The sequence below is a fragment of the Ranitomeya imitator genome, chromosome 2 (genome assembly GCF_032444005.1).
Source record: "Ranitomeya imitator isolate aRanImi1 chromosome 2, aRanImi1.pri, whole genome shotgun sequence".
NCBI lineage: Eukaryota > Metazoa > Chordata > Amphibia > Anura > Dendrobatidae > Ranitomeya > Ranitomeya imitator.
In genome coordinates this window covers 366,182,723-366,206,198 of record NC_091283.1, presented here as the reverse complement: position 1 = coordinate 366,206,198, position 23,476 = coordinate 366,182,723, and the positions used below count along the sequence as shown (strand labels likewise).

General features: G+C 45.2%; 1 protein-coding gene across 4 annotated transcripts in view; it reads right to left on the bottom strand.

The window, feature by feature from the left end:
* Positions 1–16,840: 16,840 nt before the first annotated feature.
* LOC138663895 (uncharacterized) overlaps positions 16,841–23,476 on the bottom strand; it is a 40,779-nt gene continuing 34,143 nt past the window's right edge. For all 4 annotated transcript variants that reach the window (XR_011318247.1, XM_069750266.1, XM_069750267.1 and 1 more), the window contains one exon: positions 16,841–17,796. Coding sequence is in view for 3 of the 4 variants with exons in the window: in XM_069750266.1 (XP_069606367.1) it covers positions 17,115–17,796 (682 nt within the window). In the remaining variant the exon portion in view is untranslated. The remainder of the gene's footprint in view (positions 17,797–23,476) is intronic.

Below are 23,476 nucleotides of genomic sequence, written 5' to 3'. Positions count from 1 at the left end.
GTTTTGTTTGCCTACCACACATCTGTGCATGCCTCAACCAAGTGCACTCCATTTGAGGTCATCTAAGGACGAAAGGCTAAGCTTCCTATTGACCTCAATCCATCAGCAAATGACACTGTGGATGTCATGTCTCTATCAGATGATGCCAACCCTGATGTGCTAAATACACTCACAACCATTCATAACAGGATCCTCTCAACTGTAAGTACCAACATCTATTCTGCTCAGGAACACCAAAAGTGTGCCTTTGTTCGCCGACACAAGAGCAACAAAGAAATAACTGCTGGCAGCATTGTTTATATCAAGAATCATTGTCGTATTCATCGCATGGGTTCAAAGATGGCACCACGCTGGGTTGGACCCTACTTAGTTGTGGAATCCTAAACCAAGGGACGAGTAAAACTTAAGAACAATAAGACTGGCAATATACTAAGCAACACCTAGCATGCCAGCAACCTTAACCCCTTAGCGACCGCCGATACGCCTTTTAACGGCGGCCGCTAAGGGTACTTAAACCACAGCGCCGTTAATTAACGGCGCTGTGGAAAAAGTAAATAGCGCCCCCCAGAGTCGGATTTTCTCCGGGGTCTCGGCTGCCGGGGGTAGCCGAGACCCCAGAGAACATGATTCGGGGGGTTTTTTACCCACCCCGCATTTGCGATCGCCGGTAATTAACCGTTTACCGGCGATCGCAAAAAAAACAAAAACGCAATCTCTTTTTAATTTCTCTGTCCTCCGATGTGATCGCACATCGGAGGACAGAGAAAAGGGGTCCCAGGTAGCCCCCCCCAATACTTACCTATCTCCCCCGGTGCTCCTCGTGGGTCCCGGTGGGCGCCGCCATCTTCAAAATGGCGGGCGCATGCGCAGTGCGCACGCCGGCCGGCCCCGTGAGAGTCTTTGGGGTCTCGGCTGCCGGGGGTAATTAACTGTTTACCGGCGACCGCAAAAAAAAAAAGTAAAGTGTAATTCTCTGTCCTCTTATGTGATCGCACATTAGAGGACAGAGAAATAGGGGGATTCGGGGACCCTATCATACTCTAAATTTAGGGTTAGGGTTGGGGCTAAATTTAGGGTTAGGCTTCTTTCACACTTACGGCGGTACGGAGCCATCGCAATGCGTCGGCCCGACATACCGACGCACGTTGTGAAAATTGTGCACAACGTGGGCAGCGGCTGTAGTTTTTCAATGCATCCGCTGCCCAATCTATGTCCTGGGGAGGAGGGGGCGGAGTTACGGCCACGCATGTGCGGTCAGAAATGGCGGATGCGACGTACAAAAAAACGTTTCATTGAACTTTTTTTGTGCCGACGGTCCGCCAAAACACAACTGATCCAGTGAACGACGGACGCGACGTGTGGCCATCCGTCACGATCCGTCGGCAATACAAGTCTATGGGCAAAAAACGCATCCTGCGGGCACATGTGCAGGATCCGTTTCTTGTCCAAAATGACGGATTGCGACGGATGCCAAACGATGCAAGTGTGAAAGTAGCCTTAGGGCTAGGGTTAGGGTTGGGGCTAAAGTTAGGGCTAGGGTTGGGGCTAAAGTTAGGGTTAGAGTTGGGATTAGGGTTAGGGTTTGGGTTAGGATTGGCATTAGGGTTACGCTTGGGATTAGGGTTAGGTTTGGGATTAGGGTTAAGGTTAGGGTTGTGATTAGGGGTGTATTGGGATTAGGGTTAGGTTTGAGGTTAGGGTTGAGATTAGGATTAGGGGTGTGTTGGATTTAGGGTTTTGATTAGGGTTATGGTTAGGGTTGACATTAGGGTTGTTTTGGGGTAAGGGTTGTGATTATGGTTAGGGTTAGTGATTAGGATTATGGATCAGGTTGGCTTTAGGGTTAGGGGTGTGTTGGGTTAGGGTTGGAGCTAGAATTGGGGGGTTTCCACTGTTTAGGTACATCAGGGGGTCTCCAAACACGACAGCCAATTTTGCGCTCAAAAAGTCAAATGGTGCTCCCTCCCTTCTGAGCTCTGCCGTGCGCCCAAACAGTGGGTTACCCCCACATATGGGGCATCAGCGTACTCGGGATAAATTGGACAACAACTTCTGGGGTCCAATTTCTCTTGTTACCCTTGTGAAAATAAAAACTTGGGGGCTACAAAATCTTTTTTGTGGAAAAATATATATATATTTTTTTTATGACTCTGCATTATAAACTTCTGTGAAGCACTTGGGCATTCAAAGTTCTCACCACACATCTAGATAAGTTCCTTGGGGGGTCTAGTTTCCTAAATGGGTCACTTGTGGAGGGTTTCTACTGGTTAGGTACATCAGGGGCTCTGCAAACGCAACATAATGCCCGCAGACCATTCTATCAAAGTCTGCATTCCAAAACGGCGCTCCTTCCTTCCGAGCTCTGCCGTGCGCCCAAACAGTGGTTTACCCCCACATATGGGGTACCAGCATACTCAGGACAAATTGGACAACAACTTTTGGGGTCCAATTTCTCTTGTTACCCTTGTGAAAATAAAAACTTGGGGGCTAAAAAATCTTTTTTGTGGAAAAAAAAAAATATTTTTTATTTTCACGACTCTGCATTATAAACTTCTGTGAAGCACTTGGGCATTCAAAGTTCTCACCACACATCTAGATAAGTTCCATGGGGGGTCTAGTTTCCAAAATGGGGTCACTTGTGGGGGATTTCTACTGTTTAGGCACATCAGGGGCTCTCCAAACACGACATGGCGTCCGATCTCAATTCCAGCCAATTCTACATTGAAAAATTAAAACGGCGCTCCTTCACTTCCAAGCTCTGCGGTGCGCCCAAACAGTGGTTTACCCTCACATATGGGGTATCAACGTATTCAGGAGAAATCGCACAACAACTTTTGTGGTCTAATTTTTCCTGTTACCCTTGTGAAAATAAGAATTTGTGGGCGAAAAGATCATTTTTGTGTAAACAAAAGCGATTTTTTATTTTCACGGCTCTACGTTATAAACTTCTGTGAAGCACTTGGGGGTTCAAAGTGCTCACCACACATCTAGATAAGTTCCTTAAGGGGTCTAGTTTCCAAAATGGTGTCACTTGTGGGGAGTTTCCACTGTTTAGTGGGGCTCTCTAAACGTGATATGGCGTCCGATCTCAATTCCAGCCAATTCTGCATTGAAAAAGTCAAACGGCGCTCCTTCACTTCTAAGTTCTGCGGTGCGCCCAAAAAGTGGTTTACCCCCACATATGGGGTATTGGCGTATTCAGGAGAAATTGCATAACAACATTTATGGTTGCATTTCTGTTTTTACACTTGTGAAAATAAAAAAAATGGTTCTGAATTAAGATGTTTGCAAAAAAAAGTTAAATGTTCATTTTTTCCTTCCACATTGTTTCAGTTCCTGTGAAGCACGTAAAGGGTTAATGAACTTCTTGAATGTGGTTTTGAGAACCTTGAGGGGTGTAGTTTTTAGAATGTTGTCACACTTCATTATTTTCTATCATATAGACCCCTCAAAATGACTTGAAATGTGATGTGGTCCCTAAAAAAAATGGTGTTGTAAAAATGAGAAATTGCTGGTCAACTTTTAACCCTTATAACTCCCTAACAAAAAAAAAATTTGTTTACAAAATTGTGCTGATGTAAAGTAGACATGTGGGAAATTTTATTTATTAACTATTTTTCGTGACATATCTCTCTGATTTAAGGGCATAAAAATACAAAGTTTGAAAATTGCAAAATTTTAAAAATTTTCACCATATTTCCGTTTTTTTCATAAATAATCGCAAGTAATATCGAAGAAATGTTACCATTAACATGAAGTACAATATGTCACGAAAAAACAATCTCAGAATCAGCAGGATCCGTTGAAGCGTTCCAGAGTTATAACCTCATAAAGTGACAGTGGTCAGAATTGCAAAAATTGGCTCGGTCATTAAGTACCAAATTGGCTCTTTCACTAAGGGGTTAAGATTTACCAGGATGAAGAGACTTCTCTACCACCCCAGTCCCCTGATGACTGTCCCAGTGACTCTGCCACACAGAAACACCAGCAAACCAAGACTTTAAACCCACTATCAAGTTCAGGAAAACATCAATACCCCCCCCAGGACGTCCTAGTATATCTGGTAGGGGGAATTATGTGGAGAACGTCAGTCGGTGGATTGATTCTGTCCTGCAGCCGTTGGTCTGTAATTTACCATCATATCTAAAGGACACTAGTGAGTTCCTCCGGAAAACTGATGGACTGTCCATTGAACCCGATTCACAATTTGTGACAATTGATGTTGAATCGTTACACACGAACATCAAGCATAAGGATGGCCTCCGGGCTGTTCGTTACTTTTTTTATTATTTTTATTATTATACATTTTTATAGCGCCATTTATTCCATGGCGCTTTACATGTGAATACGGGGCAAATATAGACAAATACATTAAACATGAGCAGATAACAAGGCACACGAGTACATAAGGAGGGAGGACCCTGCCTGCGAGGGCTCACAGTCTGCAGGGGGTGGGTGAGGATACACTAGGAGAGGGAAGAGCTGGCTGTGCGGCTGTACTTCTTGGACATGTCTACCTTTTCCGAAGGTATGAAGACCTTTATAGTGGAACTCCTAGAATTCTCATTAACGCATAATTTTTTCACTTTTAAGGGGTCCTTTTTCCTACAGCTCCAGGGAACAGCCATGGGAGCGGCCTTCACGCCGTCCTATGCTAACCTGTTCCTTGGGCTGTGGGAAAGGGACCTCTGTTGTGAATTCTGTGGCTGAATTCACTCCTGTGGTCACAAGTGGTACTGCAGCTTCTGAGCTTCCTCCCTCAGGTGTTCTGGTGAGCTCGTTAACTGCTTCATTACTTAACTCCGCCTGATGCTGCTATCCTTGCTCCTTGTCAATGTTTCAGTGTTGGATCTGAGCTTCTCTTGATTGTTCCTGTGACCTGCTGCTCTGTATAGCTAAGTGCTTTTTGCTTTTTTGTTGCTTTTTTTCTGTCCAGCTTGTCTTTTGTTTTGCTGGAAGCTCTGAGACGCAAAGGGTGTACCGCCGTGCCGTTAGTTCGGCACGGTGGGTTTTTTTTGCCCCCTTTGCGTGGTTTTGCTTTAGGGTTTTTTGTAGACTGCAAAGTTCGCTTTACTGTCCTCGCTCTGTCCTAGAATATCGGGCCCCACTTTGCTGAATCTATTTCATCCCTACGTTTTGTCTTTTCATCTTACTCACAGTCATTATATGTGGGGGGCTGCCTTTTCCTTTGGGGAATTTCTCTGGGGCAAGTCAGGCCTATTTTTCTATCTTCAGGCTAGCTAGTTTCTTAGGCTGTGCCGAGTTGCCTAGGTAGTTGTTAGGCGCAATCCACAGCCGCTTTTAGTTGTGTTTAGGATAGGATCAGGTGTGCAGTCTACAGAGTTTCCACGTCTCAGAGCTCGTTCTTGTATTTTTGGGTATTTGTCAGATCACTGTGTGCGCTCTGATCGCTAAGCACACTGTGTTTCTGGATTGCCTTCATAACACCTGTCATTAGCATACATAACAGACCTCTTTCTGTCAGATCAGCAGGCATCGATGGACCACTTCTCAATATGGACGCGGTACATCAACAATATTTTTCTGATCTGGCAGGGTTCTGATGAATTAAACATCTTTCTGGCATATCTAAACGGTAATGATCTCAATATTCGTTTAACTCATACATCCAATTTTGACTCTGTTGATTTTTTGGATGTAACTATTAAAAGAGGCCCCACCGGAGAAACACACTCAGATGTCTATAGGAAGCCTACTTCTACGAACCTGTTGCTACATGCTTCCTCCTCTCATCCACAGCACATGATTAAGTCAGTCCCCGTTGGACAATTTCTTTGCCTCCGCCGAATCTGCTCTTCTAATGCAGATTTTGAGAGACAAGCGGAAGATTTAAAAACTTGGTTCCTCGAGCGGGGGTACAGTCGCCGGACTTTGAAAAGGGCCTACAATAGGGCCAGGCATTCTTCCCGTAATAGCCTATTATATAGACATTCTGATAACACTAATTACTCTGATAACAAAAGTAGGTTTATCACCAACGATAATTCTCATTCCTCATTGATGAGATCTGCTCTTCAAAGGTCCTGGCATATTTTACAAGCTGACTCTACTCTGGCTAAAGGCCCCTTCACATTTAGCGACGCTGCAGCGATACCGACAACGATCCGAATCGCTGCAGCGTCGCTGTTTGGTCGCTGGAGAGCTGTCACACAGACCGCTCTCCAGCGACCAACGATGCCGGTAACCAGGGTAAACATCGGGTAACTAAGCGCAGGGCCGCACTTAGTAACCCGATGTTTACCCTGGTTACCATGCTAAAAGTAAAAAAAAACAAACACCACATACTTACCTACAGCCGTCTGTCCTCCAGCGCTGCGCTCTGCTTCTCTGCTCTCCTCCTGTACTGTCTGTGAGCCGGAAAGCAGAGCGGTGACGTCACCGCTCTGCTTTCCTGCTCACAGCCAGTACAGGAGGAGAGCAGAGCGCAGCGCTGGAGGACAGACAGCTGTAGGTAAGTATGTGGTGTTTGTTTTTTTTTACTTTTAGCATGGTAACCAGGGTAAACATCGGGTTACTAAGTGCGGCCCTGCGCTTAGTTACCCGATGTTTACCCTGGTTACCAGTGAAGACATCGCTGGATCGGTGTCACACACGCCGATCCAGCGATGTCTCCAGGGAGTCCAGCGACGAAATAAAGTTCTGGACTTTATTCAGCGACCAACGATCTCCCAGCAGGGGCCTGATCGTTGGTCGCTGTCACACATAACGATTTCATTAACGATATCGTTGCTACGTCACAAATAGCAACGATATCGTTAACAATATCGTTATGTGTGAAGGTACCTTAAGTTTCTACCTAACAGACCGGCAATAACGTTTAGGAGATCTAAAAATCTTCAAGCTCTCCTCACTAATAGTCATTATGAGGAGGAACCTAGGATCACATTCTTAAATCAGGCTAGCCAAAGGAGTGGATGCATTCCGTGTGGCCACTGCATGGCATGCTGCAATATTGATAGAAGTTACACATTTGTAAATTCCAGTGGGTCCAAATCCTACAAAATCAAGAAATTTATCACATGTATAATGAGATATGTGATTTATTATGCGGTATGCCCTTGCGGCCTTATTTATATGGGACTCACTACACGTCAATTCAAAATACGTGTACGTGAACACGTACTTGGTATACAGGCCGCAGTTGGCCACACGGATGTTTCCACTCTTAAAACTATACCCCGTCATTTTAAGGAGTTTCACCAATGTAACAGTGATCTCCTGAGGGTGCGGGGTATAGACACTCTGGATATCAACATTAGAGGTGGTAATCCCTGGATCCCTGGATCAACGCCCTATCAAGGAATCTAGTGTATATACCCTGTAACATTATACTTTTCCAGAAAGGTATCCAGTCCCCTCTTAAATTTAAGTAATGAATCACTCATTACAACATCATACGGCAGAGAGTTCCATAGTCTCACTGCTCTTACAGTAAAGAATCCGTGTCTGTTATTATGCTTAAACCTTTTTTCCTCCAAACGCAGAGGATGCCCCCTTGTCCCTGTTTCAGGTCTATGATTAAAAAGATCATCAGAAAGGTCTTTGTACTTTCCCCTCATATATTTATACATTAGAATAAGATCACCCCTTAGTCTTCGTTTTTCCAAACTAAATAGCCCCAAGTGTAATAACCTATCTTGGTATTGCAGACCCCCCAGTCCTCTAATAACCTTGGTCGCTCTTCTCTGCACCCGCTCTAGTTCAGCTATGTCTTTCTTATACACCGGAGACCAGCCAGAACTGTGCACAGTATTCTAAGTGTGGTCGAACTAGTGACTTGTATAGAGGTAAAATTATGTTCTTCTCATGAGCATCTATGCCTCTTTTAATGCATCCCATTATTTTATTTGCCTTTGTAGCAGCTGCCTGACACTGGCCACTGAATATGAGTTTGTCATCCACCCATACACCCAGGTCTTTTTCATTGACGGTTTTGCCCAGAGTTTTAGAATTAAGCACATAATTATACATCTTATTACTTCTACCCAAGTGCATGACCTTACATTTATCCCCATTAAAGCTCATTTGCCATTTATCAGCCCAAGCTTCTAGTTTACATAAATCATCCTGTAATATAAAATTGTCCTCCTCTGTATTAATTACCCTGCAGAGTTTAGTGTAATCTGCAAATATTGAAATTCTACTCTGAATGCCCCCTACAAGGTCATTAATAAATATGTTAAAAAGAAGAGGGCCCAATACTGACCCCTGTGGTACCCCACTGCTAACCGCTACCCAGTCCGAGTGCTCCATTAATAACCACCCTTTGTTTCCTATCCCTGAGCCAGCTCTCAACCCACTTGCACATATTTTCCCCTATCCCCATTATTCTCATTTTATGTATCAACCTTTTGTGTGGCACCGTATCAAAAGCTTTTGAAAAGTCCATATACACTACATCCACTGGGTTCCCTTGGTCCAATCCGGAACTTACCTCTTCATAGAAACTGATCAAATTAGTCTGACATGAACGGTCCCTAGTAAACCTGTGCTGATACTGGGTCATAAGGTTATTCCTCTTCAGATACTCCAGTATAGCATCCCTTAGAATGCCCTCCAGGATTTTACCCACAGTAGAGGTTAAGCTTACTGGCCGATAATTTCCGAGTTCAGTTTTTGTCCCCTTTTTGAATATTGGCACCACATTTGCTATACGCCAGTCCTGTGGTACAGACCCTGTTAGTATGGAGTATCTAAAGATTAAAAATGATGGTCTATCAATGACTGTACTTAATTCCTGCAGTACTCGGGGGTGTATCCCATCCGGGCCCGGAGATTTGTCAATTTTAGTGATTTTTAGACGCCGCCGCACTTCCTGCTGGGTTAAGCCGGTGACATTTAATTGGGAATTTTTATCACTAGTCATTTTGTCTGCCATGGGATTTTCTTGTGTAAATACTGATGAAAAAAGTCATTTAGCATATTGGCTTTTTCCTCATCCTCATCCACCATTTCACCCAGACTATTTTTAAGGGGGCCAACACTATCATTTTTTAGTTTCTTACTATTTATGTAGTTAAAGAATATTTTAGGATTATTTTTACTCTCTCTGGCAATGAGTCTCTCTGTCTCAATCTTTGCTGCCTTGATTTGCTTTTTACAGAATTTATTTAATTTTTTGTATTTATTTAATGCCTCCTCACTACCTACTTCCTTTAATTCTCTAAATGCTTTCTTTTTGTCCCTTATTGCGCCCCTTACAGCTCTATTTAGCCATATTGGTTTCCTCCTATTTCTAGTATGTTTATTCCCATACAGTATATACTGTGCACAGGTCCTATCCAGGATGCTTATAAACGTCTCCCATTTTCTTTGTGTATTTTTATGTCTCAGGATATCGTCCCAGTTAATTGCACCAAGATCCTCTCTCATCCGTTGGAAATTTGCCCTCCTGAAATTTAGTGTCCTTTTAAGCCCTCTACTACAAATCTTATTAAAGGATACATGAAAACTTATTATTTTGTGATCACTATTCCCCAAGTGACTCCCAACCCTTATATTTGATATGCGGTCTGGCCTGTTGGTTAATATTAGGTCTAGCAGTGCCCCCCTTCTTGTTGGGTCCTGAACCAGTTGTGAAAGGTAATTGTCTCTCATAGTTGTCAAAAACCGATTACCTTTGCTGGAACTGCAGGTTTCTGTTCCCCAATCTATTTCAGGGTAGTTGAAGTCCCCCATAATAATGACTTCTCCTTGAGTCGCAGCTTCATCTATTTGCTTTACGAGGATATTCTCCATTGCTTCCATTATTTTTGGAGATTTATAACAAACCCCTATCAGTAATTTATTATTTTTTCCCCTCCCCTTATCTCCACCCACAGGGATTCTACATTTTCATTAAATTCACCTATATTATCACGCAGGATGGGTTTTAAGGACGATTTTACATACAGACACACCCCTCCCCCTCGCTTATCTGTACAGTCATTTCTGAACAGGCTATAGCCCTGCAAGTTAACAGCCCAGTCATGGCTCTCATCCAGCCACGTTTCAGATATCCCCACCATGTCATAATTATGCTCCAACAACATTAGTTCTAATTCGTCCATTTTGTTGGCGAGGCTTCTGGCATTAGTATACATGCACTTGATGTTCCTCTCTGTACCTCTATTCTTTCTTAAATTATTAACTGTTCTAACCCCACCCCCCATGACACCGCCACCCCCAACTTCCTTATTTGTGCCCAGGTCTCTGTCTGCACTATCTTCCCCTGATATAAAATGAATACCCTCCCCCCCAATTCCTAGTTTAAACAGTCCTCCAACCTTCTAGCCATTTTCTCCCCCAACACAGCTGCACCCTCCCCATTGAGGTGCAGCCCGTCCCTAGCGTAGAGCCTGTAGCCAACTGAGAAGTCGGCCCAGTTCTGCAGGAACCCAAACCCCTCCTTCCTACACCAATTCTTGAGCCACTTATTAACCTCCCTAATCTCCCGTTGCCTCTCTGGCGTGGCACGTGGTACAGGCAGTATTTCGGAAAATACCACGTTGGAGGTCCTTGCTTTCAGCTTGCGGCCTAAATCCCTTAAATCATCTTTAAGGACCTTCCACCTACCTCTAACTTTGTCATTTGTGCCAATGTGCACCATGACTGCTGGGTCCTCACCAGCCCCTCCCAATAATCTGTCCACCCTATCAGCGATGTGTCGGACTCGAGCGCCAGGTAGGCAGCACACCATTCGACGATCCCTGTCTTTGTGACAGATTGCCCTATCTGTTCCCCTAATAATTGAGTCTCCCACTACCAGCACCTGTCTGGCCTGCCCTGCTCTCCTATTTCCCTCCTTACTGGAGCAGTCACTCCTCCGGCTTTCAGAGGACATGCCTGGCTGCAGCAGTGCTACCCCTGTACTGTCACCCCCCTCATCTGCCAACTTAGCAAACTTATTGGGGCGTTCCAGATCAGGACTAGCCTCCCTAGCACTCTTCCCTCTACCCCGCTTCCTAACTGTCACCCAGCTTGCTACTTCACCATCCTGCAGCTCCATCCTACCATCCCCCCCTCATCTGTCCCATTGAGCGTCTGCTCCGTGAGCAGAAGACTCCTCTCCATATTGTCAATGGATCTCAGTGTTGCCAGCTGCACATTTAGAGTCAGAATCTGGGTTTCCAAATGGACAACGTGCTCACATCTCGCACAGCAGTATGCACCCTCGACCGGCTGCTCAAGGACTGCAGACATGTGGCAAGATGTGCACTGGATGGCATTAACAAGAGTGGAGCACATTTCCTAATGGGGATTGCACCAGACAGAAAAGTTAAATATAAAAAATAAATACAAAGTATTAATAAGAAACAGACAGCAATTCAGTAATTCCTCCCCTGGAAACTCCCTGAATCCAAAGTCACTGAATCACAAGTCACACTTACCGCCGTCCACACTTACACTCAGGCCACACTCCGCTCGCTCACACTCGCTATGCTGAAGATTTATAGATTTTTTTTTTCTTTCTTTCTCTAGTTCCCTTAACAGCAATCCACCTTGCTGTTCAAATGCACTTCCAAAAAGGACTGGCGCCCCAAACAGCTGCCCCTTATAAACCCTTAATTATGAGCCCCCACCCTTAGTTAACCCCTTATGAATATAGCTACTCCCAATTCAGCAACTCACACCAATTCACACAGGTATCTGTTAAAGGCTTTCCAAATACCTCTTCACTGAATCACAAGTCACACTTACCGCCGTCCACACTTACGCTCAGGCCACACTCCGCTCGCTCAAACTCGCTATGCTGAAGATTTATAGATTTTTTTTTCTTTCTCTATTTCCCTTAACAGCAATCAACCTTGCTGTTCAAATGCACTTCCAAAAAAGGGTCTCAATGAAAGCCTTTCCTTCTCCCCATTCCTGTGATATATTTGTATAATTTGATATACCTTGTGGTAACCTACTTGCTGCTGTGAAAATGTATACTGGTTGTTTTATTATTTTAACTTCTCATATATTCTCAATTTTGTTAGGTGTTGATGTTTGGCATTTTGTTTGCTGGGCTCTATCTTACAATATCTATCTACTGTGGTGGAATACCGGTTGCCATTCGGGATGAAAGTCTTAGATGCCAAGATATGAACACAGGGAATGTTCTTATCCACATTTGGATTACCCATTCTATAATAATTAATGGTATGTGTCTTCATGGTTTATTTCTGCTTAGTATTCGGTATGCATCTATGCTGCAACTGTTATAAGTACTATTTTTGTTCCTATATGTAGCTTGATAATATTGGCATCCCCCTTATGTACATTTGTCCTTATTTTCTGCGGTAATAGATCAAATTAGGCCATGTCCTGTTTACCTCGAGCTCTATGCGTGAATTTTTAGCTTATTTTTCGCTATAACATCTGTGACTCTGCTGCGGTCAGTACGCATGCGCGCCTCGTCCCCGCTGTGCCTGCCGGCCTCCTGTATCTTTGTGTCTTCAGGCATCGCGTCACATGGAGTATACGTGCTTCCTGATGCCTGTGGCCTAAAGATGCGGGCGCCGGCCGACGTCGACGTTGCCAAGGTGACGGATGTTTCACTTCTGGTCCGTGGCAGGATCACTTCCGGGATGCGTTGTTATAAAAAGCACGGCTTTCTGGTATAATACATGCCCCCTGACGAAGGTGCCATCTGAAACGCGCGTTGGGGCAGTCAGGCGGATCCCCTGGGCCACCACTGAAACATCCCTTACAGGTAATAGTGCATATCTTATTTTAATACAGCATTCACTTTAGCACTTTTACCTTCTCAGCTGGAGTGAGGATTATTTGGTCCCTACTTATTTGATCTCCTTGCTGTGATTATACTTGCTACATGCCGGACTAATTTACTTTCCTTGCATGTTTTGTATATCTTCCGGTATGTATTCATTAATAAAATTTACAATTTTACTATGAATTTTGGACTTTTTTGATCGTGAGGCTCTCTTAGCTTTTGTTCTGCAAGTTCAGGAAGGAAGTATCTTACCACCACTCTTGACCTTACGTTTAATAGGGTTGTGTACTTTGGAGGCACAAGAGATCTTGGACAACCACGGCGTACATATAAAACCAAAGGTGATGGGAACTGCTATTTTCATGCCATCAGCTATTTCCTGAAAGGAACAGAGGACAAATACTCCCTTCTCAGAGCTAAAGTCATCCACCACATGAAAACTGACTTGTCCAAACAACTACAGGGCTACTGTAATCAAGATGTGAATGAATCTGAGCAACTGATGCTGAATTCATGGCCACAATAAATCTTTTGAGTTGTGACATCGTCATCCACACCAAATTTGGTGACACCATGGATTGGTTGACATATCCCGCAAGCTTCAATCTGCAGTCAAAAAAAAGAACATGCACTTTATCTTGAAAACAATCATGATCATTTTAATGTTGTTATCAGTGTTTACTAATTTTAATGTTGTTATCAGTGATTACCTTTGAACGTTTATATTGTAGTGTCCTGTCACCAGCCATGTGTACGATTATCAGCCGAAAGCCTCTCTGGAACCAATAATCGCCCCATGTAAAAGTACCTTTATAAGTTGAAGTTTCAGAATGTTATAACTTTTATTATATCCTGAACAGTTTTTTTTATGAACAGTCAAGGTTTTCAGGTTGAAGTAAAAAAAAGTCTGTGTGTTTAGAGTTCTAAACAATAAAATGTTGAAAAATGATGTAATTCTTGAGTATATCACTCAATGGTGCTCATAAACGTGAAAAATCTGATCTTTAATATGCTTTAATCTTTAACATACTCAAGAACGGGGCCAGACATCACACAGGGGGTCCCAAACAGCGCACATGGGATCTCAGAGAGCGCACAGGGGGCAGAGACAGCACACAGGGGCCATGCATGCTGTTTCTTCCCCCCTTGCACAGTGTCACTTCCCCCTCCCTTGTACACTCTCTCTGCCCCCTGTGCTCTGCCTGGGGCCCCATGTGCTGCCTGGGGCCCCTGTGCGCTCCCTGGAGTCCATGTGCTGCCTGGGGCCCTGTGCGCTCCCTGGGGCTCCTATGCTCTGCCTGGGGCCCTGTGTGCTGCCTGTGGCCCTGCGCGCTGCCTGGGGCTTCATGTGCTGCTTGGGGCCCCGTATGCTGCCTGGGACCCTGTGCACTGCCTGGGGCCCCTGTGCTCTGCCTGGGGCCCTTTGTCCTGCCTGTGGCCCCGTGTGCTGCCTGGGGCCCCTGTACGCTGTCTGGGTCCCCTGTGTGCTGCCTGGAACCTCGTGTGCTGCATGGGTCCCTGTGCGCTGCCTGGGGCCCCTGTGTGCTGCATGGGGCCCTGTGTTTTGTCTGGGGCCCTGTGCACTGCCTGGGGCCCTGTACGTTGCCTGGGGCCCTTGTGCGCTGCCTTGGGCCCCTTTGCACTGCCTGGAGCCATGTGTGCTGCCTGGGGCCCCTGTGCGCTGCCTGGGGCCCGTGTGCTGCCTGGGGTCCCGTTATTAAGAATGTCACTCAATGGTTCTCAAAAGCCTGAAAAATCTGATCTACAGTAGCTGGGGTATATTCTGACCTGGAGGGGTATAAACTGGACTAGTCCAATTTGTACCCTGGGTGTTGTGAATTCCGCTCTTGGGCTCCCTCCAGTGGTTGTAAGTGGCACTTTTGTGAGTTCTGCTCTTGGGCTCCCTCCGGTGGTTTTAAGTGGAATGGCTGCTCCTTGAATTTAGCAGTCAGCAGCTGCTTCCACTAATTGTCTTTCTGCTCAGCTATTTAGCCTGGCTCTTCCCTTCAGCTTGTGCCACTTGTCAATGGTTCCTGGTTGGATTCACATCTCTGCTTGGATTTCCCTGATATCCTGACCAGTTCAGCAAAGATAAGTCCTTGCTTTGCTCTTCTCTGTCCACATGTTGTGGACTTCATTGTTCGGTACATTCTATGTTTTTGTCCAGCTTGTCAGTATGGATTAATTCAGTTAAGCTGGAAGCTCTGGGAAGCAGATTTACGATTTACCCTCCACACCTTTAGTCAGGTGTGGAGATTTTTGTAAACTCTGTGGTGGATTTTTCTAGTTTTTAATACTGACCGCACAGTATTCCGTCCTGTTCTTTCTATCTATCTAGACTGGCCTCCTTTGCTACATCCTGGTTTCATTCTACGTATGTCTTTTCCCTCTCCACTCACAGTCATTATTTGTGGGGGGCTATCTATTCTTTGGGGATTTTCTCTGAGGCAAGATAGCTTTCCTGTTTCTATCTTTAGGGGTAGTTAATTCTCAGGCTATGACGAGGTGTCTAGGGAGTGACAGGAACATCCCACGGCTGCTTCTAGTGTGGTGTTGAGCTTAGAAACTGCGGTCAGTACAGGTACCACCTCCTTCAGAGCTTGTCCCATGTTGCTCCTAAACCACCAGTTCATAACACCTGGGGTATAGTTTGGGCTAGGCCAGAATATACCCGGGGTATAATCTGGCCCAGAGGGGTATAAACTGGACTAGTCCAATTTATACCCTGGGGTATAGTTTGGGCTAGGCCAGAATATACCCGGGGTATAATCTGGCCCAGAGGGGTATAAACTGGACTAGTCCAATTTATACCCCGGGGTATAGTTTGGGATAGGCCAGAATATACCCGGGGTATAATCTGGCCTAAGCCACTTTAACCCCGGGTATATTCTGGGTGGGGGGGTTAATCTGGCCTGTTACACCGGGTCAGACTCAGAGGTTTTCGTTGATGCGATTGGGGAAGGAGAAGAGGTAGCTGGCCCATCTTCGGATCATTCCAGGTCCATCCCTCCTGTAACCTCTTATGTGCACTGCAAGCTCCGGCAAAAACTGGGCCAGATGCTGAACCACCACCCACAGCACCACCAATTCCAATAAGCCAGGATGATCCTGTAAACAGCAACAGCTCTACTGTTCCACTGGAGGCCTCCCCGCAGCCTGCTGTGACTTCACGCCGTCGCCGCAGAACGAACTTCAGGAAAGTAGGAGGAATGTGGACACTGGGGTCCTTAATTATCTGGCCAGGGCTAATCAGGATGAGGGTGAGGAGGCCTATACGCGGAGCCTGGCCCAGTACCTCCGTCCCCTAGCCCGTGAAGTGAGGGTACGTGTGAGAAGGTGTACTAAAATCCTTCTTGATGCATGCACCCCCCAAATGACCCGTATGAGTTGTTTGAATACATTGAGAGGTGGCAGCTGTCACCCCGTAACCTCATGAGACTTCCAACAACAACAGGTGCATGATCAACAGGGAATTTAATCACCACCTACACGTGTGCCTACACCTCTACCCATTCCCACCCAAAACCCACCAAGGCCAGCACATTACCATATGCTATCCTACCATAAACCTTCCCAATATGGCCACTTGTACAGACCCAGAGTTGGAGGCTGGTTCCAACCTGGGTTTGGACAACTTGGCCATATTGGGGGGGTATGAGTCACGGCAATATTTCCATCCTCATGAGGCCCATAGTCAAAACCCTTATGGCCAATACTTAACTGGCCAATATGAGCAAGCCCAGTATTTTGAGCAAGGCCAGAGATCATCCACACAGGGTGAAGGACAATTGGCCCAAGAAAGGCCACCTTCACCAACTTACAGAAATCTTTTAAAAATTTGTTCTTTTGTTGCATATTTTGGTTACTAACCAGATATTTTTTGTCTGAGGTGATAGCATTTTTTGTTATCTTTAAAAAAAATGTTGTTATGCCAAGTTTAGTTGGCCACAAAAGCCATATGATGGTAATATGGTGTTAAAAAAACAACAACATTTGTCTTTTGCTATAATTAAAATATATAGCAAAAAGCCAATTTAAGTTTGTTGGAACAATCACTATTACATCATACACAATTAGTATGTTCTTAACCACCAGTTAATTAAGTCAATTCAACACACAGAGTTAAGTAATCAACGTAATGTTTTCATTTTAAATGAAAATATATATGTAAAGGAACAAATCACAACATAGAAACAGCATTTTCTTGCCAGGGAGTAGCACCCTGAGGAGAAACAAAATAATTGGTCAAAATATCCCAAACTTTTATTCCAGAAAGGGGACGACGCTGAGGAAGGCCATGTGGTGTATGCCTACCCACATTGGCCAACATGCCTTCACCACTATCAGCTGAGGAGCACTCATGTAGTCGTGTGAAGTTATGTAAAACTACACAAGCTTAAATCACTTCGTTTACATTTGACTCACTCAACTGAATGGCAGACTGGAGGACCCGCCATTTGGCACACAGAATGCCAAAGGTGCACTCCACCAGTCGCCGTGCCCGTGATAGCTGCAAATTAAAGACCCGCCCCTGGTGGTCCAAGTTGCGATGGGGATAAGGCCTCATGACATGCCTTGTCAACTGGAATGCCTCATCTGCCACAAGGACATATGGCACTGCTTCAACATTTGAGCCTGGGATTTGTCGTTGTGGTAGGTCCAACTGGTTCTCACCCAGCCGCCGACCCATAATGGACGAATTGAAGACTCTAGAGTCTCCAGTTCGACCATAGGCCCCAATATTTACAATTATAAACCTGTAGTGACTGTCAACGACAGCTAACAGTACTACAGAGAAAAACTGTTTATAATTGTAGAATTGTGAGCCAGAGTTCGGCAGCTTACGCACCCGGATATATTTCCCATCAAGGGCTCCAATACAGTGGGGGAAATCACAATTGTCCTGAAATCCATGTGCTATTTTCACCCAATCCTCCATTTTTGGCTCAGGCATCACCAGTTTGTGTAGTCTTGCCCACAGTTCAATACACGTAGCCCACACTATGCCGGAAATAGTGGACCTCCCTATTAGACATTCAAGATGGAGTCCAGCATATGATAATCCAGTTGACAGGAAGCTGAAAGCACACAATAATACAATTATTACCAATGTAAGAATGCTTGTGAAAAAGCATAGTAAAAACAAGTAATGTGTGGATCTAAAAAGGCAGGATACCAGTGTACCTTCAAAATAATACACTGGCTACAGAAATTTTACATGATCAACATTTTTCTTTTGAATTTTGTTTAATTTAGCCATATAATTAAAAAAAAATGTAATCAGCAGCTAGAACACAGAAAAAAAACAAAGTTTGATTAGATAAACATCATCAACATACAGTATGTGAGGATGGTGAATACATACCGTAAAGTAAGGAGAAGACGCTCCTCTGCGGATATACATTTCCGCATCCTGGTATTCTGATATGTAATGCCTGGTCGTGCTGTCTCCAACAAAATGTCATAGGTGGCTATGGTCATGCGACAGTACTGATAGAATTTCCCCGGATGTGTCCGCAGAGATGTATACAACCTGTGAAAGTGCCCTTTAGTGAGGCGTTGCCTCAAAAGTGGATGCACCCACATTCTTCTCCTTCGCGGATCCACAATCACGAGATATGGCTGACCAAAGTGACGTGACAACACCCAGTTATATAGCACCTGCTGAGTTGGGGTGATATGCAGTAGGTCACACATGTTCCCAAAGTACCACCAACACAAGCACACCAACAAACTAGCCAGTTTGGAGGCTGCCACCTGTTGTAAAGACCTTAAATAGGGTTGCTGATGATGATTTAAACTAATTTCAGGCCTGAAAACTGTTAAATGTCCATTTTGGAAGGTTGCAAAAAAAAATGAAGTACGGATGCCATACGGATTACATAGGGAGGTTTACATGCACAAAATACGCAGCCGCACCTTGCCTACGGATTACATACGGAACACTGTTTAGGGAACATTTCTGCGTATTACGCCTGTAAAAAGTGTGACCCCGGCCTTATTGTGTTTAAGAGGATTTGATTTTAAAGGCTTCCTCAATTGTCTCAGTAACCTGACCACTAGTGATGAGCGAATAGCATTGTTGCTTTGCTCTCCCCAAGTATGATCAGGTGATCTCCATCACCTGAGTATTTTGTAGTGATCGGACATTTAGTTTGTCCCTCAGCTGCATGATTTATGGCTGCTAGCTAGGAATGCCTGTTTGTTAGGGAATTCCCTCATGTATTCAGGCTGTCCAGCAGCTGTAAATCATGCAGCTGAGGCTACAAAAACTAAATGTCCCAGCACTACAAAATACTCGGAGATCACCCTAGCAAGCTCAGGGAGACCTGAGCAACAGTGCTCTTCGCTCATCACTAATGACCACCCATAATGTACACTTTATAGCAGAACAATAACATACGATGGGTTAATCCAAAGGTGGGCAATTAATTTTCCTGAGGGGCCACATGACACTTGTGGAGGATTGTTGTGAATTAATTAATATTAATTATCACTCAATATTGAGCAGAATTAAGTATGCTGACATTACCCTATATACCGTTTGAACCCGAATACAGCCTCTTCTATATATCGTATGAGGCCCACACAGAATCCTCATGTCAAGCATATGAGGCCCACACAGCCTCCCCATGTCCACAGTAAGACACCAATAAGATACCCTCATGTACAGCCACAAATCCCATATACATAAATAACAAAAAAACATCCACCTCGGTCCTATTCCCTGGCGCTCTGCTTCTGCTCCTGTCTCGGTGTCTCCGGTGCGCTGACTCTCCGCAGTACACAGCTGACGCAATGAAATGAGGTCATCGTATTGGCTGTTTCACATGCTGATTGGTGGAGGAACTGGCTCGAGGCCCCTCCTCCATCAGTGCAATCAGTGTGGATGGAGACAGCAGGCGGGCACGGTGCGGACCGTGAGCCACCTGTTTTCAGCACCTCGGCTTTCTCAGTCCGTGAGCCAGACTGAGACAGCCAGAGGGTTGGATATGGCTCCCGGGCTGCACTTTGCCCAGGTATGTTATAACAAATACCTAACTCTTTCTAAAGAAGCAAGTCAAAGCAGCCACTAAAACAGCATAAACTGAGCAGATAAACCAGCACTTTCATCATGGTATCGGAGTTGGAAGGAAGCAAAAGAGTAATGGAGCATAATATAAAAACAAAAGCTGATTAATAATTACATACAAAATAAACTTTAAATTTGGGTGAGGTGCAAAAAAATATATTGGGGAGGCAATCCCACCTTTGGGACTCAGACATTACCTGACCCCACAAAGACATATAGGCCAAAGTGGACCTATATGTGCATGGTCCTATCCAATTAGATGATTGAGTATTGTGGGGGCACTCAAGACTGTGCGCATGACCACCTTTTTTATCACCTAGATAGGGTCAGCTAGTGGCCATCAGGATTAGTGGGTGTTGAAGTTCCAAGTGGGTTACAGCCCAGTGAAGGACATACCATTGGTGCAACCTGTGCAGTTGCACAGGGGCCCAAGAGGTAATGGGGCCACTACTACACTACTCCAAAAAATAAAGGGAACACTAAAATACCACATCCTAGATATCTCTGAACTAAATATTCCAGTTGCAAATTTTTATTTATTGCATAGTGGAATGTGTTCAGAACAATAAAACATAACAATTATGTAATGTACTGCTGCAGGTGGAGGGTGATTTATTGTCTGGAGGAGGAGAATTGAGGACACAACTCTTAGATTTTTGCTGTTGGATGAAGCTGCTGGAGGTTTTTTTACAGACTGGAGTGAGCAGCATTGGGGACTAATGCAGGTATCGGACGCCTCTGTTGGATCGCACTGGGTATGGACAACTATGCTGACACTTGGAGGACAAAAGTAGTTTGTGGCGAAAGATTTAAAGCAAAAATAAAGTGAAGAGGGAGCTGCCCTTGGGGGGGCAAGCAACAAATCAACACTCAGTCCTCAGCCATGCCTTTCAAGATTAAGCTAAAGCGCACCAAGAGGTACAATGTCCTGAGCAAGAATTGTTTTGTGAGTCGCATTCAGCTGCTCGACTCCACTGAGATTGAGTGCACGCTCAACGTGGACAGCACCGGGCAGGATTGTCTGGACGCCGTGGCCCAAAGACTGGAGCTCAGTGAGACTTGTTATTTCGGACTCTGGTTCATTGCAAAGTCTCACCAAGCGCGATGGGTGGAGCTGGAGAAATCGCTGAAGAAGCAACTGGACAAGTTTTCCATCGAGCCCCTGCTATTTTTTGCCGTCATGTTTTATGTGCCCAGCATATCCTTTCTGAACCAGAGCAACCCCAGTTCTAGGTGCCAGTATTGCCTCCAGTTAAGGAAGGATGTGCTTGATGGTCGTTTGCTATGTACTGTGGATCAGTGCATATGACTGGCAGAACTAGCTGTGCAAGCTGAATCTAAGGCTTATCCATGAGACACATGACTTCCTCACCGAGTTCAAGCTGCACTGATTGAGCTCCTGACCTGATCCCTGTAATAGTGTTCCTGTTTGCCTTTGACTGCCTGCACCCGTTTACGACTTGTTCTGACCTCTGGCCTGTACCCCGACTTCGTCTTACGTCTCACGTTTTGGTTACCACGTTCCAGGTAGGTTCTGACCTCTTGCTTGTCCCCGACGATTCTCTGCTCGCCCCATCTGTACCGTGCTGCTATCTCCGTGTATGACCTTGGCTTGTTTCATGTCCCTTTCATTACCTGTGACACCTGTGTTGTTGTTCAGTGTTGCTGCGCTGTGTGTGCAACCTCCTTTCCTTAGCCAGCACCCCCTGGTGGAGGTTGCTCTATACTGCACTGCAGCAGCACATTACAAATTATCAATGTAAATCAAAATGAATATACCATGGAGGTTTGGATTTGGAATGATACTCAAAATCAAAGTGTAAAATCAAATTACATGCTGATCCAACTTCAGTGGAAATGCCTGTATGACCTCCCAACTGTACAACGCCTTGGCATGATCTTGATGAGGTGACAGATGGGCTTCTGGGGGATCTCCTCCCAGACCTGGACTAAAGCATCCGCCAACTCTTGGACAGTCGGTGGTGCAACGTGATGGTGGATGGAGCGAGACATGATGTCCCAGATGTGCTCAATCGTATTCAGGTCTGGGGAACGGGTGGGCCAGTCCATAGCTTCAATCCCTTCATCTTGCAGGAACTGCTGACACTCCAGCCACATGAGGTCTGGCATTGTCCTGCATTAGGAGGAACCCAGGGCCAAGCGCACCAGCATATGATCTCACAAGGGGTCTGGGGATCTCATATCGGTACCTAATGGCAGTCAGGCTACATTTGGCGAGCACATGGAGGGCTGTGCAGCCCTCCTAAGAAATGCCACCCCACACCATTACTGACCCACTGCCAAACCAGTCATGCTGAAGGATGTTGTAGGCAGCAGATCGCTCTCCATGACATCTCCAGACTCTGTCACGTCTGTCATGTGCTCAGTGTGAACCTGCTTTCATCTGTGAAGAGCACAGTGCGCCAATGGCGAATTGGCCAATCCTGGTGATCTGTGGCAAATGCCAAGCGTCCTGCACGGTGTTGGGCTGTGAGCACAACCCCCATCTGTGGACGTCGGGCACTCAGACCATCCTCATGGAGTCGGTTTCTAACCGTTTGCGCAGACACATGCACATATGTGGCCTGCTGGAGGACATTTTGCAGGGCTCTGGCAGTGCTTCTCCTGTTCCTCCTTGCACAAAGGCGAAGGTACAGGTCCTGCTGCTGGGTTGTTGCCCTCCTACGGCCCCCTCCATGTCTCCTGGTGTACTAGCCTGTCTTCTGATAGCGCCTCAAGCCTCTGGATACTGCGCTGACAGATACAGCAAACCTTGCCACAGCTCGCATTGATGTGCCATCCTGGATGAGCTGCACTACCTGAGCCATTTGTGTGGGTTGTAGAGTCCATCTCATGCAACCACAAGTGTGAAAGCACAACCAACATTCAAAAGTGCCCAAAACATCAGCCAGAAAGCATTGGTACTGAGATGTGGTCTGTGGTCCCCACCTCCAGAACCACTCCTTTATTGAGGGTGTCTTGATAATTGCCAATAATTTCTATCTATTGTCTATTCCATTTGCCCAACAGCATGTGAAATTGATTGTCAACCAGTGTTGCTTCCTTAGTGGACAGTTTGATTTCACAGAAGTTTGATTTACTTGGAGTTTTATTCTGTTGTTTAAGTGTTCCCTTTATTTTTTTTGAGCAGTGTATTTTCCAAAGCAGCAAGCGGTTTCTGTCACAGACGCAAAATGGGTGCAATGTGATGAGCTATTGGACTGCAAAGGGCCCATATATTTTTCTCACGCAGGGGCCCCTGCGATGGCCTATGTCGCAAGAGTAGGCAATTAATTTTCCCAAGGGGCCATATTAGAGACTGACTGCTGTGGAGGGCTGATCCAATAGGCCGAAATTAATTCTGCTCAATATTAATATTGATATATTTTATTATTGATAATTTTATTAATATTAATTGTATCACTTAATATTGAACAGAATTAAATATGCTGACACCCCCTATATATTGTTTGAACCCGAGTACAGCCCCTTCTGTATCGTATGAGCCACCCAACAGCCCCTTATATGTATTGTGATGCAGCCATAGGACCATACGCAGTGAAACGACAGTGACCCAAGCAAGTTCAAACAAAACGTTCCTTTATTGTGTTACTTCACACAGTCTATTAGCAATACACAGTAAACGGCTACTTCATTCAGGCCAAAGGAAGATATACAGTACACGG